At 38.7% G+C, this 19,876-nt stretch overlaps 1 protein-coding gene across 1 annotated transcript in view; it reads right to left on the reverse strand.

The window, feature by feature from the left end:
* The window catches only part of RALGAPB (Ral GTPase activating protein, beta subunit (non-catalytic)), a 137,172-nt gene that overhangs the window by 92,726 nt on the left and 24,570 nt on the right, over positions 1-19,876 (reverse strand). Inside the window, exons 2-4 of the mRNA XM_006876640.1 lie at positions 17,704-17,906; positions 5,785-5,948; positions 2,764-2,950 (exon numbers count right to left, since the gene is read on the reverse strand). Coding sequence (XP_006876702.1) covers positions 2,764-2,950; positions 5,785-5,948; positions 17,704-17,906 — 554 coding nt within the window. The remainder of the gene's footprint in view (positions 1-2,763; positions 2,951-5,784; positions 5,949-17,703; positions 17,907-19,876) is intronic.

The raw sequence follows: 19,876 nt of genomic DNA on the forward strand, positions 1-19,876 counted from the left end.
AGTGCTTTAAAATGACAGCCAAAGAGAGAAAAGAGTACCTGCTAATGCTTATGTACAACCAAAAACATCATGGGATTTGGTTCTTGATTTGGAGGTTTAGGGGCATGGTTTTAAGGGAAATCCTAGTTAGCTGGGCTAATAATGTGTTTAGTGCTTTGAGCTTCTAGTTAAGAATACCTGGGGTCTTACAAGATTGCAAGTAGTCATCTAAGGTACATACGCATTTCAGACTTTTTGGAGCCAAGAGGGCTGGGCGAACCCCTGAAACCATTTTCCTGATACAATCTTTATAATTTAAACCAAAAATATCCCTCTGATGTTTTCTTAAAACCAAACAATAGTTCAGCTTAACTAAAGTTCAGTCAAACAAAAGTCGGTCTTGAGCATTATGTACTTTTAAGAACACTATAATGAGAGTCCTGGTGTGGTACTGTGGGTTAATGCACTGGACTATAAAGTCGCCTTGAAAGTCAAGGTTGGCAGTTCAAGCTCACCAGCTACTCGTCGGAAACCCTATACAGAGTCGTTATGGGTAGGAACCAACTCAACAGCACTTAACAACAACAACAGTGGGATCAAAGTAACAAGAGCAACTTGAAAGATCACATAGGAACCTTATGGGGTAATGAGTTTATGTTAATGAGGTAGGAACAACTCAGACAAGGAGGGTGGGAATGGATGAACAACTTGAAAAATATAGTCACTGAACTGTAAACATAGAAATGGTCAAATCAGTGCATGTTGTACTGTGTATTCTCAACAACTTTTTTCTTTTAATTCAACTATTCAATTACTTTATTATTTTAAATATTAAAGCTGTTCAAAGCCCTTAGACCCAATTATCTTACATCTAGGAATTACATGTTATAACAATAATACTTTTTATAAAAATTGCAAAAATAATTCTTATATCAACAATATTTTTAAAGTAAAACATTGGAAACAATATAAATTTTAAAAACTGGAAATTATTAAATGAATTACAGACCATTTATATAAGAAAAAACTATAAAGTCATTAAAAATATGATCCCCAAAGCAATTTAAGAATTGGAAAAAAGGGCGTAGGACATGAAATTATTAAAGGTAAATTAATAATATTATATAATCTTAAATTGTGCTTTTAGTAAAGAGAACCAAGAGGTGAAAAGAAGTGCAATGCTAATGTTAGTACTGATACACAATGGTTATTTCCTGCCTACATTTTTCAAATTTTCTACTAAAGAACCTTGCAAAATCCAAAACCTGTGTCAGGTGCAAAACTGTCAGAAAAGGAGAACTCAACTATTTTCCACTAAGTAGAAAGTGATAGAAAAGTGGTGACTTCACTCTTGTGAAAGGCGGACAACTTGCCAGGCCTGGAAAAATAAGGCAAACCCACTGAGTTCTAGCTCTCACAAGTTTAAATACATACTGCTACTACATATAAACAAGATAAAAAGCACATGCTATTTGAAAATTAATTTACAATATTAAAGTTCACCATGAGATACCAGAACAAATATACTATTAATCTTTACTTTCTAGTTTACATAATGTCAAAGATATAAATATTTTATTTACTCCCAAAGACATCAATCTACCTCCTGATAATACAATACTACCTAAAATAATATGTGTGAAGTATTTGTTTCCACCCACTCTCCACAAAAACCTGAATTACAGCACGTCTCTAGACCTCACTCTCAATTTACAAGAGACAGGGAATGTGTATATAACACAGAGGGATATTAGCAGAAAAATCCACAATGTGGACACCCCATGGGACAATCAACTCTGATTCTTTAATAAGAAAAACTCAAAGAATAAAAATGAGAGCAGGAACCCATAGTTTAAACCAGACTTAAGAAACATGCTAATTAAATGCAATGAAACTTGTCAGTATTCCACTTTAAAGGAACCAACTATACAACAAATTTTAAAACGTATGGGAAAATTTGAGCATAGCTAGATAACTGATGAGCCCTGGCTTAGTGCTGTCGGATCAGCACTGGACTGCTAACTGCAAGGCTGGCAGTTCACACCCACCAGCCACTTTTAGAAACCCTATATAGGGTCACTATGGGTTGGAATAGACTCAACGGCACACAACAACAGCAGCAAAGATATCTGATATTTAGGAATTGTAACTTTGTTTTGGTTTGGTAATGGTATTATGATTATGTTTTTAAAAGAATCCTTTTAGAGTTACCCATTAAAATATTTAGGATTGAAATGAAAAAATCAAGTCTGAAAAAAATAAAACCTAACAATTTATTGGTGGTATATTGATGGTTAACACATGTAAATAGTAAAATAAAACAAAACAAAAGGCCAAAATTATTATAATAAATAACTGCCTACTTTGATTATAAAGTATGGTCCCATTTTTGTAAAATTATTATGTAAATATAATATTGTAGGATTTCTGGTGAGCTTAAGTTTTTTCATTATACCTTTGTGTGTTGTTAATTTGTTTTGTTTGTAATAATGAACAAATATGTTTCAACAATCAGAATTAAGAGTGGGATTTTTAAGTGGAAGGGTGCAGAATTTACCGGCTTCTTAAAGATATGTGCTTACTCTGAAAAAGGTTTTAGATTCGATAGGCACTTAGCCAAACTGCTATAAAAAGTGTTCCAACTCTTTGATATCTAAAGTACTCGTTATAACAGACACAAACTTTGTTCAATGTTATTTCCTGAATCATAGAAAACATAGAACACAGAGAAAGCTACCTGAGATTAGATGGAAGAAGAAGGGCAAGCCAAGGACGATAACTGACCTTGAGGTGAGGGCACAGATGACCTTGCTCCACTGCTCCACCACTGCTGGATGGTGCCTCCAGTTAGCCACCATCTCCTTGGCTGTTTTCCAGTAAGGAGGTGTTGGGAAGCACCGAGTACAAGCTAGCAACCAAACCTCAAAGAGAACACCAATCAACTTCTCTGCTAGATTCTCAGCAATACCACCTTGTCAACAAAAAGAAAACATATCTTTGGTATACTAATTTTAAAAGGTGAACCTTAATTCACTTAGGAGAGTTGGTCAAAACATTAAAATACATGCAACTTTAAGTTTTGACTTTCAAATAACCATTTAATAGTAAAAACAAGAAACCATGCTTATAAAGGAAATTGTGGATGTAAGAATAAATGATTGCTTTCAAAGTTTTCAAGTTGCCCTGCTCAGCTCTTATTGAAGATTGTAATCTTCCAGCAAGGGGTGGAAGGGCATGTAAGGGAAAGAGGAAGAATTGAGTGCCCACTATATAGTCAATTTCTATGCTGAGACTTCCATACACGGGACCTCACACAATCCTCACATTAATATGCTGGACAGATCAATACCTATTATTGATAATACCAATTATGTCATTATCAATTATGGTAATACCATGATATTACTGAATATGGAGTCCTGGAGTGGCACTGTAGGATTAGCACTGAACTGTTAACCACAAAGCTGGTGGTTCAAACCCACCAGCCACTCCTCAGAAACCTTATACCCTATTTATTCTTACCTGTTTAGTCAGAATCAACTAAACAACAATGACTAAACCAACAACAACAATGACAAATTATCAAATTATACCCATTTTGATGATGATTAAAGTAAAGTTCAGGAGGTTTAAGTACATTGCCCAAGTTCATGAAGGCATGCAGGTCTTTCAACCTGCAAACGTTGTTATACAATGCTTCAGCTGTTTGAAAACCATTCTTCAATGAAAGGAGGTGCAAAGAAGGGAGCAAAAGGACAGGTGCTAGGCAAGAGCAATGAAAATAGAGCGGCTGTTCTGTTCTAATGCTTAAAACTAGGAAGAACAATAGTAGTGGTCTTTACTAGACAGCATTGCTCCAAAAGGCAAAATTCGGGCCAGTAGGTAGTTGTAAGCATGCATATTTCGAATGAGTAAAAACAAAGTTTTCGAATGGGTAAAAACAAAAAGTCCCAGAAGGGGATGAACTGATGCAGAGATCCTTGGCATGGGACACATGAGGTATAGAGCTGGTAGCTCTTAGCAATACCACACAGGGGACTCCTATTATGGGGTCCCTTCCAACACTAAAATGCCAGGAAACCTTTTAGATGTTTCCCTGGACATGGAATCTGTCTGTAAGAGCAAGCACATTCACATATATGTTAGTGAAAAGGAGACACAGAAGAATAAGCAACAAGAGAACTTGGAACCAGAATATGAAGTTATCATCTGCATGCTGTTGTTAAGTGCCCGTCGAACTGACTCCGACTCATAGCAACCCTATATACAATTTCCAAGGAGTAGCTGGTGAATTTGAACTACCAACCTTGTTGTAAGCAGTCCAGTGCCACACCAGGACCATGCTAAAACATATAAACAAGGACTTCTAGAATGCAGTTCAAAAGTTTTATAAAACTGAAGTTATTTATGGCTAGTTAATAACTGGCATACTGTCATACTTTTAAATAAGCACTTTAAGACACTGGAGACTTCTTCCTTTGTTGAATGAAACATCTGCTGTTGCTGTAAAGTTTTCAGACTCTATGTTGATAACTCCCTTGTAAGCAGGTACATTATCTACAGGCTCTAATTTCAATAGTGGTTACACAAGCTCTCCTAATATACAAGATAAGCAACTGTTACTGCAATTATCAAATGTGCATTAACTTAACTGCTCCTGTTTGGTGCTGTGGGTTCATGTGCTGGACTGCAAAGTTAGTTTGAACTGCAAAGTCAGAAGTTCAAGCTTACCAGATGCTCCTCAGAAACCCTACATAGGGTCACTATGGGTTGGAACCTACTCAACGGCATTTCACAACAACATTAGCTAGTTCTCCTGCACCTTTCTATTGCCATCTGTGACTGTCCTCTGCCCAGCCCTGTCCAATAGCCATCTCTGGGAGTGGCCTCTTGCTAAACCATACCCTGACTTCTTCTCAAGTTCTTGCCACAAGAACAATAATAATTGGAAGGTAATCGGTATAGAAAATCATGCTATTAGTTTTCTTTCCATCCAGATTCCCATTCCCAAAACTAAGAAATCTTGATGGCCAGACTAGATTGGCAATTTCCTTATCTAATTCCATGTTCTCACATTTCAGTTTCTCTCCACTTGATTTTCAAAAACTAAAGGAAGAAAGTCACTTTCTCTTAGCTGCTTTTACTGAGAAACCCTCTCTTCTTTCATTCTTAGGAGAAGATATGGGTAGATCAATCACTCATACTACAGTTTTCAAGGGTAACAGCTATTCATTAATTAATTGTTAAGATGTATCATCCCCTGTCCCCTTTTACGAGGCCATCATTTTTTGAAAGAGCCTATCATCTGGTGTGGCACTGTAGGTTAGTTAATGTGCTGGACTGTAAAGTCAGTTTGAACCACAAGGTTAGAGGTTCAAGCTCACCAGCTGCTCTTTGAAAATACTACACAGGGTCGCTATGGGTCAACACCAACTCGATGGCACTTAACAGCAATATCCTTTGCTTAGAGTCCTGGTGTGGCACTTGTAGGATAAGCAATGGACTGCTAACTGCAAAGTCGGTAGTTCAAACTTGCTAGCCACTCCTTGGAAACCCTATACAGGGTCACTATGAGGTGTAAGCAACTCAATGACATTTAAAAACAATGACGTTAGCAAAATCATTATTGAAGGTAATATCGCTTCATTAGTGCTGAAATCAATTGCATCTTTGAAGATTCCCAATCTAAGAACTGTTAACCTTGGTTTGTCAATTGTCATGCCAAATTTAAATCCTCAATGAATCTTCACTCATTGAATTTTAAAGTATCTGGAACTCAGAAATAAATTAGAAAAAAAACCAAACCTTGAATAGTTGGTGGAGCCAGAAGTATGTCATTAATCTGCAGAAGAAACAACAGTAAGACTTCCCAGGTTTCTCGGGCCATGATGGATGACTCACGGGCCAGTTTCTGGATGGCTCGAAGGACATGTAAGCATAGTCGGATTTGACTGGAACACTGTTCCTGCCTGAAGCAGACAGAATGATATCACTGACAAGTCTTGAGGGCAGAAGGCAACAGCTTAAGGACAAGCAATTTAGGGATGGAGCAAGTAGTGACTTTGACACAGCTCCCTATCAGTGTCAGCAGACAGGGCTAGAGGCAGGCTTTTCCGCTGAAGTTTCTTCCCCACTGCACAGTTCAGCATTCTGAGATCTCAATCTCCCACTCCCAGAACCTGGAAAGCGGAAAATGGGAACACAGGCTTCCCCTCTAGATTTTCTCTGAATCAAATGAACCTGGGCACATAACAAAGCACATAGGTTTCTGCAAAATGAAGGAGCGGCCACAGCCACTCCTGCTGCCCACACTGAAGCAGAATGGCCTTTGTGATCTTTTTTAATATGTTCAAACACACTTTCACAAGGATTCTGCATGTGATTTCATGGTGCTCACAAGATTCTCTGAAATTAATGTCCACTAGAAAAGACCTACAAGTCCAGTGGAATATCCTAACAGAGCCCCAGAAAGAATGAGTGTGTAGATTATCTCAGAAAAGAGCTCTTGTTGTTGCTACTCTAGTAAAAAAGTCATCTTCAACCAAAATGGAGGCTCCAAAGGTTCCCAAGATACCCTACACCAAGAACTCTCTTTAGTCTGCAGGACCATTTTTTTTTCCCAATGAAATCTTATTGAGAAAATCAATCTATAAAAAAGATCAAAATGTTGCGGCTAGGGTTGAAGACAGTAACAAAGGTCCAAATCACAGCCCAAGAATGACCAGCAACAAGCATTAAATTCAGACCTAAGGTACTACCAGCTCTGCACCAAATACTGTAGAGACAAAAAAATCTATCAACCCAGTCCCTGTCCCCACAATTTAAAGAAGAAATGAAACAGTGAAGAAATATAGAAATGATACAAAAGTACCATATACAGGTTCAGAGAAAGTGTGATCGTTGAAGGTCTAAATCATCAGGCAAGATTCTCCATTTTGTTGTTGTTGTTTTGAGATGCCCTTGATTCACCCTCAACTCATGATAAACCCATGTGTTAGAGTAGAATTGAGTTCTAAATATAATTTTTTTAAATGTATACACAAGGGTAAGTAAAAAAAGTATTGCTCCAAAATTATAAAAACCTTTATTAAACAAAGTTATCAAAATGTGAAGCTATTGTTTTTCAACAAAATCTCCATCTAGATCTATATAAACATTTCTGAAAACAGTCTTCCCATTTCTCTGATCCTTCCCTGAAGGGTTTAATGCCATATTAAAAAAGTAGTTTTGGAATCCTCAAGGGATTCAAACTGTGTTCCTTTTCAATGTTTCTTCAGTATGGGAAACAAAAAGAAGTTTGAAGGGGTAAGATTGGGTCTGTAGGGTGGATGGGGTAAGGATTCCCAATGAAATTCTCATAGAACAGCCCCTCCTATCCTCAAAGAATGAGCAGGTACACTGTCATGATGGAAAAAATTCCTTGGCACAACTTTCTTTTTTCTCATCAATGCAGTTTTTCATTTTGTTAAAAGTTTTTCATAATAAGCCTTCATGAACATTCTCATTCATGACCTTCTGAGCTGAACTCTATGCCTTGAATTGAACCAGACAAGCAAAATGTCTTTGAAAACCTTTTCTTTAAAGGATAACCCTAACAAAACTAAGACAAGTACAAGTGGATCACACAGAAATCTTGTCTGCAGCCATCCATTGACTTCAGAGACAAGTTTAATTAGACATGCTTTGTGAGGACTTTCGGCAAGATGGCGGACTAGGGAGAAGCACCACCCAGACCCTGTATAACAAAGATACAAGAGAGCAAATGAAACCAACACAGATGAAAATCATGAAACCCTGAACTTCAGAGGAAAGTTTAGAGAAGCGGACTGAGTGCTTGCTGGGAGGCAAAGCTGAGCAGGGACAGTGAGAGAGGGAAACTGACTGGTGATGTAATGTGATCATCCTGTAAGCAACTTTGGCAACAGATGGTGCCTGGCAGAACTGGTTCAGGTGGACAATGGAAAAGGTGCAATTACTTCTTTTTCCCTAGGCTCCCCTGGTGACTATAAGTGTGGCTGGCTCCCAACCTCATTCATCCCTAGTGCGGATTTTGCTCTCCAGGAGTTGGGAGGCACGTGGTTGGGAGCCATGCCAGTTGCAAGACCGGCTGTGCTGCTTTGGTGCCTAGATTCAAGTGGGTTTAACTCCAGACCCTGCAGAGCCGCCAGTTACCCTGCCCCCAGCTTGCCCTGTGGTCCTAACAGACACTGAAACCAGTTCGATGAAGGGCCTCCACGAAATACTTCTAGATTTCTGAACTTAGCATAGGTAATACAGAAGCCGACAGGAACTCCCTTTAGGGTCTGGAACTCTGCTGTCACAAATCTTCCACACCCACCTCGTGAGCGCTGTGGTTTACAGGATTCCTCCAGAGTTTTCTCTATCCCGAGTCCAACAACTGCACTGTTTTTCTGTTTTTCCTTTTATTGTTTCACTGCTTTGTTTATTCTTTCTCCTCCTTCTCTTTCCAGTCCCTTGTATGTTGTCCTTTCTATCTCTGCTTCTATTTTCCCGTCTTTTCTTCTGTTTCTAATTTCTCCTCTTTGTTTCCCTTTTGATCTTTCTTTACTACTCTCTATTCATTCTCTTTTCATCTTCCCTCTTCTTTCTTTTTCTAAATTTTTTTTCTACCTTTTTTCTCTTTTATAGCTCCATTTCCCTGTTTAAGTTTAGTCTTTGTAGTTATTATATTCTTTTATCCTGGTTACTGCCTGTTTTAATTTCTTTTTTCCCTTTATTATTTTCTCTTTTCATTGTTAGCTCCTTGTTTGCTTATTCTATTTTGTTTTCTTGTGTGTATGGGAGGGTTTTCCTCTTTCACACCTGACAGGAGACAGCAACCTTGTCCATACAACCCTCTGGAGCTCCACCGACTAGGCAAGAGCCATACCAGCTCCAATACCACCTAATCAACAATAGACAGTAGCCAAGACCAGCCAAACGCACCCTACACTGAGGTAATCGTGCGGCAAACAAGAAGAGTGAACACACTTCTATTCTCTAACTGCATCCTCAGGAAACAGCTGGTAAGAGCCTAAGAACACATCAACACACAATTATCAACACACAAATACAAAAACCTCACAATGTCCTGGAGACAAGATTCACAAGAAGAAACAAGAGAGAATGTCTCAAACAAATGACCAACATTTAGAGAGTCAGTAAACATTTCTCAAGAAGAAAAGGTAATGGAACTTACTGGAAAAGACTTCACAAGAATGATGTTTAGGTACCTTCAAAGGACTGACAGGAAGATCAAAGAAAGCAAGGAGAACACAGAAAAAATTTTAGAAGAATTCAGGGGAAAAAAACTAATAAAAGAACAAGCAGACAAAATAAATGCAAATTTTGAAACAAAACAAAACCTGCAATTTGAAATCCAGAAAATTGATACTAAGGTTTCAGAAATGGATAAAACATTGAAAAGGCAAAGGAGTAGATTCAAAACAATGGAAGCTTAAATGAGTAAGCTGGAAGAGAATCTCAATACTAGTATGCTGGAAGAAAAATCAGAAAAAGAATGAAAAAATCGAAATAAGACTATGTTGAACACTATGAAGAAGAACAACTTAAGGGTGACTGGAATTTTCGAAAAGGAAGAGACAATAAAAAGCACAGAGAAAAGCACAGAGAACTAACAAAAAAAGTGGCATCACCAGAGATAGAGGCAGAGATGAGGACATGGAGAGATAAAGCAGCTGAGGATGACTCTAGACTCATGGAAAGAGAAAGGCTGCGTGCTGGTGGCAGGCTTGCAGAATGTTGTTTGGTTGTTTAAATGATTATATATTCCTGAGTGTTTCTGTGTACATAAAACAAAAACAAATAAAACATAGGCAACAGAAGCAAATACTATTAAGTGATGATGCATGGAGGAGATTGTAATCATTGCAGTGAAATAAAATACAACAGAATGAGTGCAAAACCGATGTTATCCCATGTAAACTATTACTTAATTCACAATAAAAGCTTCAAAAAAACAAAACACAGAAAAAACTGTCAAAAATTGTTGGAGGAAAACTTCCCTAACATCATGAAAGACAAGAAGATAAACAAACAAGAAGCTGAACAAATCCTAAACAGGAAAGATCCAAAAAGAAATCACCAAGATGTATCGTAATCAAAGTTTCCAAAATCAAACACAAGAATCCTGATAGCAAATCAGGAAATACAAAAAGTTACTTACAAAGAAGAACCAATATGACTAATCTGATTTCTCAGCAGAAACCATGCATACAAAAAGGTAACGGGATACCATATACAAAACTTTGAAAGAAAAAAATTGCCAACCAAGAATTACATACCCACAAAACTGTCCCTCAACTACAACAGCGAAATTAAGATGTTTCCAGATAAAATAGAAATGAAAGGAATTTGAAATGACCAGACCAATTTTTTAAAAATGCTAAAGGGTATTCTTTTGAGTGAGAACCATCAACAGTAGACAACAACCTGAGAATACCATACATCACTACCACCATTCAAAACTCAATCAAAATATGTTGTTGTTATTGCTGTTACGTGCCATCGAGTCAGTTCCAAGCCATAGCAATCCTGTATAGGGTTTCCGAGGAACAACTGGTAAGTTTGAACTGCCAAACTTGCAGTTCAAACCAACCTTGAGGTCAAGGGCTTATCCTACGGTACCACACTAGGACTCGAAACCCAGATATGTTGTTAAGTGCTGTCAAGTCGGTTCCAACCCATAGTGACCCAGCATACAGTTTCAAGAAATGGCTGGTGAGCCTGAACCGCCAACGTTGCGGTTCAAACAATTTTGCAGTCCAGCACATTAACCCACATATAAAATTATGTATAGTAAGAGAAACCTACAAGGCTGAAAATAAGGAACCAGAAATAACAATTTATAAGGAAGTCAACTATAAAAAGCAAGATGAGGGAATAGTGTAGATACAGAACTTCCAAAAGGCAAGAAAGTCAGATTTCAAGATAAAAACAGAATGTATTACATAGAGGAAAAAGTCAATAAATTACAGGGTAACCTTTAAAAAAAACTAATATACCTGCACATCAAAAGTAATGAAAGTGGAAAATGAGCAAAATTTAGTAAGCAATAACACAAAAGAAATGAAAATCAAAAGATAGTCTGCACAGACAATAAAATGAATTCAACACATAAAATTAATTATATGGCAAAGAAACCAACACCACAAAAAATACACACACCCAAAGACTCAGTAAAAAAGCTACTAGACTTCATTGGAAGATTCAGCAAAGTGGCAGGATATAAGATCAACATGCAAAAATCAGCTGGATTCCTCTATACCAAAAACAACACCATTGACAAGGACATTAGGAAAGCAATACCATTTCCAATAGCCACCCAATGGATGAAATATCTAGGTATAAATGTAACCAGAGAAACAAAGGACTTATATAAAGAAAACTCCAAGGCACTACTACAAGAAACCAAAAGAGACCTACAAAAATGGAAGAATGTACCATGCTCCTGGAGAGGAAGACTTAACATGACGAAAATGTCAATACTGCCCAAAGCAATTTACACATATAATGCAATACCAATCCAGATTCCAACAACATTCTTGAAAGAGATGGAAAAAACAATTGTAAACTTTGTATGGAAAGGAGCTCTGGTAGCGTAGTGGTTACGAATCGGGCTGCGAACCTTAAGGTCAGCGGTTCGAAACTACCAGCCGCTTCGTGGGAGAAAGATGAGGCTTTCTACTCCTGTAAGGATTTACACCCTCGGAAACCCTGTACAGGGTCACTATGGGTCAGAACCGACTCGATGGCACTTAACAACAACAACAACAATGGAAAGAGACCCAGGATACGCAAAGCACTGCTTAAGAAGACGAATAAGGTTGGAAACGTCTCACTCCCTGACTTCAAAATTTACTACACGGCTACAGTGGTCAAAACAGTTTGGTAATGGTACAATGAAAGATACAGAGATCAATGGAACAGAATCAACAATCCCAAAATTAACCCATCTACATATAGCCTGGTGTGGCACTGTTGGCTAATCAGACTGTCGTTTGAACTGCAAGGTCGGTGGTTCAAGCTCACCAGCTGCTCCTTGGAAGCGCTATATAGGGTCGCTATGGGTCGGAATTGACTCGAAGGCACTTAACAACAACGTACAGACAACTGATTTTTGACAAAACACCTAAATATATCGCATGGGGAGGTGGGTGATAGTCTCTTCAACAGACGGTGCTGGCAGAACTAGAAAGCGATATACAAAAGACTGAAACAAAACCTTTACCCTACACCTTATACTAAAACCAACTTAACATGGAATAAAGACCTAAATGTGAATCCCAAAATTATGAATGAAATTATCAATGAACAATAGGGACAAGTGTGAGGGCACGAATTCAGGGAATACACAGACTACAAAACATTTTGAAAACTCCATAAACAAAAGCAGACAAAATAGATGAGTGGGACATACTAAAAATTAAAAACTTATGTGCATCAGAAGACTTCACCAGAAGAGTAAAAAGGGAACCCACAAAATGGGAAAAAGTCTTTTGCAATGACACATCAGACAAGGGACTAATTTCTAAAATATATAGGAAACTACAATACCTCTACAAAAAAAAGACAAATAACCCAATTAAAAAATGGGCACAGAGCATGAACAGACACTTCACCAAGGAGGAGATACATGCAGCTAACAAACATATGAAGAAATGTTCACAATCACTAGACATCAGAGAGATGCAAATCAAAACAATAATGAGATATCATCTCACACCAGCAGTAACAGCAAAGATCAAAAAAGTTGAGGACAATAATTGCTGGCGGGGATGTGGATAGACTAGGACGCTCCTGCATTGCTGGTGGGACTGCAAAATGGTCCAACCACTCTGGAAAGCAATATGGCGCTTCCTCAGAAGGTTTGGAAATAGAAATACCTGATGACCCAGCAATTCCTCTACTTGGTATTTACCCACAAGAAATATGAGCCATAACATGAGTAGATATATGCACACCAATGTTCATAGCAGCACTACTTACAATAGCAAAAAGATGGATACAGACAAAGTGCCCATCAACTGAAGAATGGATAGACTAACTGTGGTACATACACACAATGGAATATTATGCTACCTTGAAGAATAACAAGGAAGCTGCAAGCCATAGCATAACCTACATGAACCTTGAGGACATTATGTTGAGTGAAATTAGTCAGTCACAAAAGAAGAAATACTACTGCATAGGATCACTACTGTAAAAGACAAAGAAAAAGAACCCATACTAAAGAGGTTGGGGGAGGGATGGGAGAGAGAGGAATGTGGAGTACAGAGCAGGGAATAGACACAGGATAGTTTGGGTGCTGGGGCGGGTGGTGGGGGGGGAAGGCAATATACAAGAAAGGGGAAGGGAATGGGAGAACAAAGCTCATGGAAAAACAATTAGGCAGGTTTGCATGGGGTAAGTGGGACAGAGGTAAAGAATGATGTATGCACAATCTTGGAACAACAGGGCTCTGGGATACATGGATTGATTTGTGGGTAGAATGGGGAAGGGGGGGTGAATAATGTTAAGATGCTTGGCTGTCTTTTGAATCTTGGTTTCCCTTGCATACCATTATAAAATAGACACTGGAGGGGGAGAGAAAAGAATAGGCAGAAATATCACCATAGAATGCTTGTAAGTCTGTCTTCTGCCTATAACTGACTGGAATACCTAAAATAGGACTACAAGATGCCCAGTGAAGGAGGCTTCCTGTGGAACCTCTGCATTACATAAGACTATAGGTAGAATCCTGAACAGCATCCAAAATCTTCAGAGATAGGAAATTTCCACTTGAAAGGACAGGTAGACCAGCCTGGAGCAGCTAAAAGAACAGAAGATACTTCTTGAAAGGAAGACCTACAGGAAAAATACAAAACAATATAGGCAGACCGACTGATTACTACAAGAACAAGCAAAGTGCTCACCCAGGAGACATTAAGGCAAGCGGTCGGGTCCCCTCAGAACAAACCCCCTTCCAAGACTAAGACTCAATGGGAATACACGCTTTAATTGGTGACCACATTCATCACCGATAATGGGAAGTGAGGGAAAAACAGCAATGAAGCTGCGAGCTAAGCCCTACAACATTCAATAGACTCCTGTGAACCCAGGTGGAGACCTGGTCGGCCAGCAGTATGCCAAGACCTGGGGACTCTTGGGCCCAGACTCAGTGACACAGCCACAGAGGACTAGAGTGGAGAGTGAAGCGTCCAGCTGATAAGAAGAGAGGGCATATGCACAAGAACACCCACACTTGCAGATAATACCCACTTGACCTGGCGTCAATGACTACATGATCAGAGCTCAACTAGAAGAAGAGGAAAAAAAGAGTAATCTGATAATTTGATGAACTTGACCTACACCTATGGAATGCAATAGCTCAAAAGAGGAAACAAATCTTTACAGCAAGGATCATTCCCACCCTTCCATACACAGAGTAGACAGGGATGGGCAACTTGGACACTGGCTATCCAAAGTGGGGAGGCTACAAAGACAAGAAGTGACTGGCTTACAAGCTTTCAAGAAGGAACCTAGATCCAGAGGGCGTGGAGGAAGGTAGAATCTCCACTGAGTAGTATCCAATTTGTCTAGGCAGGGCCGATGAAAGGAAATGTGGATAGGTCTCTTGTGATACAATAGTGAATAATTGTTATCAGGACTGATTGTGAGGGTTGGAAATGTAAAGGCAGACGTTTTGTAGCAAGGAGGGGAGTGATTAACTTTGCAGTCTAGGAGTGGAGGTCCTTGGGACCATCAAGGGAGAAGAGCAGAAAGTGGGACCCTACCCAGAGAAGCAGTGGACATCAGAGATGATGATGTGGAGAGATGGAGCAGCTGGGGACTTTAGACCCAGAGAGGGAGAGGAGCTGTGTGCTGATGACCGCAGGGGGGGGAGGCAGATTGTAACCATGGCAATGAAATGATATACAATAGGATGAATGTAAAGCTAATGATGTTCTCCTATGTAAAATATCACATAATTTATACAATAAAACATTTTAAAAATAAAATATACAAAGAAAAATAACAACAATCAATTCATACCTATTGATAATTACACAGAATGTAAATGGATTAAATGCAGTCAAGAGACAGAGAGAGCAGAATGGACATGCAATGGAGCAGATGCTTAAAGATGCTATGTATAAGAGACACATCAAAAATATGGAGATAGCCTAAAAGTCCATCAAAAGAAGAATGGTTGAACAAACTTTGGTACATACACACAATTAAATATTATAAAACGTTGAAGAATAACAACTAATCTGTGAAATACCTCACAATATGGATGAAACTGGAGGACATTATACTGAGTGAGAATAGTCAATCACAAAATGACAAATACTGTATGAGATCAATGTTGGGAAAAGTTAAAAAAGGTTTTCTTGCTAAAAGAAACAATCTAGGAGAGAAAATTATTCATGGACTACAAGGTAACAGGGCAGGAGGTTAGCAAGAAAGATGAAGGTAAGGGAAGACACAATGAGGAATGACAAAGAGTTACAGTGAATAGAGGTAAATACTGTTAACTGTTGGTACATGGCAGGGATCACAGTCATTGTAATGAAGCCAAGTATATGATTTGATGAATTTAAAACTGATGATCTGTTCTGTAAACCTTCACTTGATTCATAATAAAAAGTTTTAAAAAAAAAAGTTTTGTTTGGAATAAAACTGTGCATGTACGAACTGGAAACCCTAATAGCAATACTTTTTAACTTAACCCTTGTTAAAATTGATTTTTTTTTTAGATCAGTATTTTCTCTTTAATTGGTTCCTTTTCCTTGAGCACCATTAATAACAAGTTTCCGGTGCTTAACTAAAATCTTTACAGAAACAGATCACCAGCTCTTTCTTCCACAGTGCCACAGAGTGTGTTCGAACACCAACTTTTTGGTTGGTAGAGGAGTATGAATCATTTGCAGCACCCAAGGACCTAGAAAGGTTTCTTCTTAGGAGGCAGAATTTAAGTTGAACCAACAAGACTAAGTATGTGTACAGATGACAGAGGGAAAGGAAAAGGAAGACAAAAGGGTAGATAATGATGGGGAAGATTTTTAAGAGTACCTAAGGCAATATTTTATTTACAAGTGTGGATAAAGAGTAGGGCACATGCAGAATTACCAGCAGCTAATCTTGTTAGACTTGGTGTGGTGTTGTGAGACAATGCACTAGACCACAAGGTCGGTTTGAACTGCAAGGTCAGCAGTTCAAATTCACCAGCCGCTCCTTGGAAACCCTATATAGGGTTGCTATGAGTCGGAACCGACTCAAAGGCACTCAACAATAACAACAATCTTGTTATGGTAGGAGCCCTTGCAGCACAGTGGTTAAGCACTCAATTGGCTGTTAGAACCCACCAGTCGCTCTGCAGGAGAAAGATGAGGCAGTATGCTTTCATATATTGATAGCTGGGACACCCGACAGGGCAACTCGACTCTGTCCAGTATGATTTGCTATGAGTTGGATGAACTCAACAGCAGTGGTTCTGGTTTTGGATTAATCTAGTAGGGGTTAGATTACAGTAGGCATTTCATTAAAATTAAAAAATCAAGTCCACTGATGTTGAATTGATTCCAATTCCTAACAACCCTACAGTACAGAGCAGATCTGCCCTATAGGATTGCCAAACCTGTAAATTTTTACAGAAGCTGACTACTGCATCTGACTACCACAGAGTGCCTGGTGGTTTGAACCGCCAGTCTCAAGGCAGCCAGGTGCTTTAACCACTGTACTACCAGGGCTCCTTACTGGTTTTTTGAATTCAGAGTTCCCAAAGTAATCTTTCTTCTAAATTTAAAAGGCTAAATTTTACCAAGCTTTTTTTTTTTTTTTTTTTAGAGATTCTAAATCCCGAACAGATTCTAAATCCCTCATAAACTAACAAACCAGAACTTTTCCAAGAGGAGACAAGCCCACTGAACTTTTCAGAGGAAGCTGAAAACAGGTATTGCTCTTATAGGAAATCCTCACAAATGGGTAAAGCACTACATCTTACTTCTCCATTTTTTTCTATGGTTTCCCAAATTCTTTACAATGATGTATAATTTTTACAGAACTAGCAACAATGTTTTAAGAACCTGTAAGGTGTGTTGTTGTTAAGTGCCACTGAGTCAATTCTGACTCATAGCAAAACTGCACAGGGTTTCCGAAGAGCAGCTGGAGGGCTTGAACCACTGATCTTGTAGTTATCAGTGCAGTGCTTATCCTATAGCATCATACCAGGAGTTCATTGGTAAGGTAGATATCTTATATTTATGATGTTTAAGGTCTCTGCCTCCAAAAACAAGAAATAATCAGTAGCAAACTTTCTGAAAAAATCTTTTGGCCTCCTATAAACCTGTCCATAATAATTTCAGGTCTGCTTAGTTCAACATCCTCATTCTCTCAGAGAAAAGATTCAAGGTTGAAGGTTTAGTTACTGTTAGCTTTAAATGGAGATAAGCTAGGCAAAAGTATGTTTGGGTTTGTTTATTTAGCTTTATGTGAGTGGAAGGGGGAGAGGTTACAGCTTTGAGATCTTAAAAGCCAAGTCAAAGCTTTTAAAATTAATGTGATAAAAACTAGTAAACATCTAATCTCTTATTAATATACTATTTAATTGGATGACTATTCAAAGGACTAAAAATTAAATCAGCTCCTGTACTATAAAAAAGGTTTACAAATATTTTATTGTTATCTTAATGATAGGCCAGATATTCAGGTAGAGCTTACCTTGGTACAAAAAGATTTTGCAGGTGTTTTAGTATATTTTGGACATAAAGATTAGGCTCTTTAATAACTGGCAATGGAATAGAATCTTTCGGCAACACTAAAGCCATAATCCAATCTGTATATACATCAACACAATATTTTACAGTCTCTCCATCCAATGGAAGGGTCAGTCCATAGCAAATTACTTCCATGGTCCATTTTACCTAAAGAAAGAAAGAGATACAGAATTATTATACATTTCTTTATATGTCGGGAGCCAGAACTGGTGCCATCTAATGGTGAAGGTTGAGATGGCCCTCATGCTCTTATGATTGGCCTGAAGACAAGTTTCACCTGGTTAAGGTGATGTCAGCGATCGAGACTTATTGTTAATTGTAACTAGGACAATCCTGGGAAAAGGGAACTAAAATTGAGATAAAATCGCGTGATTCTGTGTTGCTATAACAATGCTTATACTTATGTAATCAGATCCTGGTTGGTATCCTGGTGGGTAATCATATCCTTGTTACTATAGAAAACATTGTAACTAGGCAGAATAACTATGACCTAATGCTAAAAGTCCTATATAAACCACATTGCTACAATAAACTATGTCACTGGCCATCAGCCTGTTAATCCTTATCTGATTAATTAATCCTTGCCTCTCCTTCGAGTAACCCACGCAGTGGTCTGAGCCGGTCTCAGACCCCGATATTTTTATATCTCAATGTTGTCGTTGTTAAATACTGTCGAGTTGGTTTCAACTCATAGACACCCTGTATAGGGTTTCCAAGGAGTGGCTGTTTGGTTTGAACTTTCAACCTTGTGGTTAGCAGTCCAAAACTTATCCAGTATCACAGTAGGACTGATTTAAAATGTTAACTTCTTTTATTGCTGAAACTCTTTAGTTTGACAATATAGTCATCTCAACATGTTGTTGTTGTTATGTGCTGTGGAGTCGGTTCCGACTCATAGCGACCCTGTACAGGGTTTCCGAGGCTGTAAATCTTTATGGGAGCAGAAAGCCTCCTCTTTCTCCCACGGAACAGCTGGTAGTTTCGTCATCTCAACACATGCCTGGCTTATTCTAGTGAATGCGCTTTCCATGTTATCATTCAGATTTACTCAAAGAACATTTCCCAAGCAAAAGATGAAAGAAGAAATTTAATTATTTTAAAATATCAAATCTATCCTGGTTTTTACCCTTTGGATATTATTGTTTGTTCTGTGAAATTGAAAGTAAGTACAAGGCATTTTAATTTTCCAGAGATTGTTACTGTTACTGTTAAGTGCCGGAGTTCATTCTGACTCACAGAGACCCTGTATAGGGTTTTCAAGTAGCAGCTGGTGGAGCTGAATTGCTGATCAGTACAGATCCTACAGCATCACACCAAGAGTCCAGAAATTGGAGGAATGGAAATAGAAATGTAAAAATTTTTAGACTTATTCCCCACTTAATTTGCATACAGATATATGTGTGTCATAAGGCAATCATATATGTACATCCCTTCTCCAGTTCACACAGTGCTAACAAATGACAGGGAGGAAGCTGAATCATATAATGCTCGTTTTATCTACGTATGGAAAATAGTATTTAAAATGGAAAGAAGGGAAAATACAGATGAGAATGAACTGGAACTGGATTATGATCTTAGGAAATGCATTTCACTTCCGGTTCTGGGGCTGGCAGAAACAGAATCAGGTAGGTTCGGTTCCATGGGGGAGGGACTAAAAACCCAGAGAACCTGCTTTCATGGAACAGCACCAAAGCTCTGGATCTAGCATAAGGTGTAGGGTGTCAGGTTCCTGCATATGTCAGTGGAAAAAAAAAAATCACAGTATAAAGGAAAATACTATGATTTAGGAATTGCTCAAGACACAGGACTCCCTCTGTGGCCACCCCGACCAGGTGGAGCTCAGAGGGCAGGGCTACAGCCAGACCCGCACAGTGAACAAGCGTTAAAAGTGAAGCAGTGACCCTAGGAAACATCAAGGCAAGTGACCAGGTTCTCTCAACGCAAACCCCTTCCAAGACTAAGACTCAATGGAAATGCACGCTCTGATTGGTGACCACACACATCACCGATGGGGGGAAATGGGGTAAAAGCAGCAATGAAGCGGCAGGCTAAGCCCTACAATGTTCAGTGGACTTCTGTGGACCCAGTTGGGGACCTGGTTGGAAAGCAGTGTGAGG

Source organism: Chrysochloris asiatica, unplaced genomic scaffold, assembly GCF_000296735.1.
Source record: "Chrysochloris asiatica unplaced genomic scaffold, ChrAsi1.0 scaffold00403, whole genome shotgun sequence".
In the NCBI taxonomy this organism is placed as follows: Eukaryota; Metazoa; Chordata; class Mammalia; order Afrosoricida; family Chrysochloridae; genus Chrysochloris; species Chrysochloris asiatica.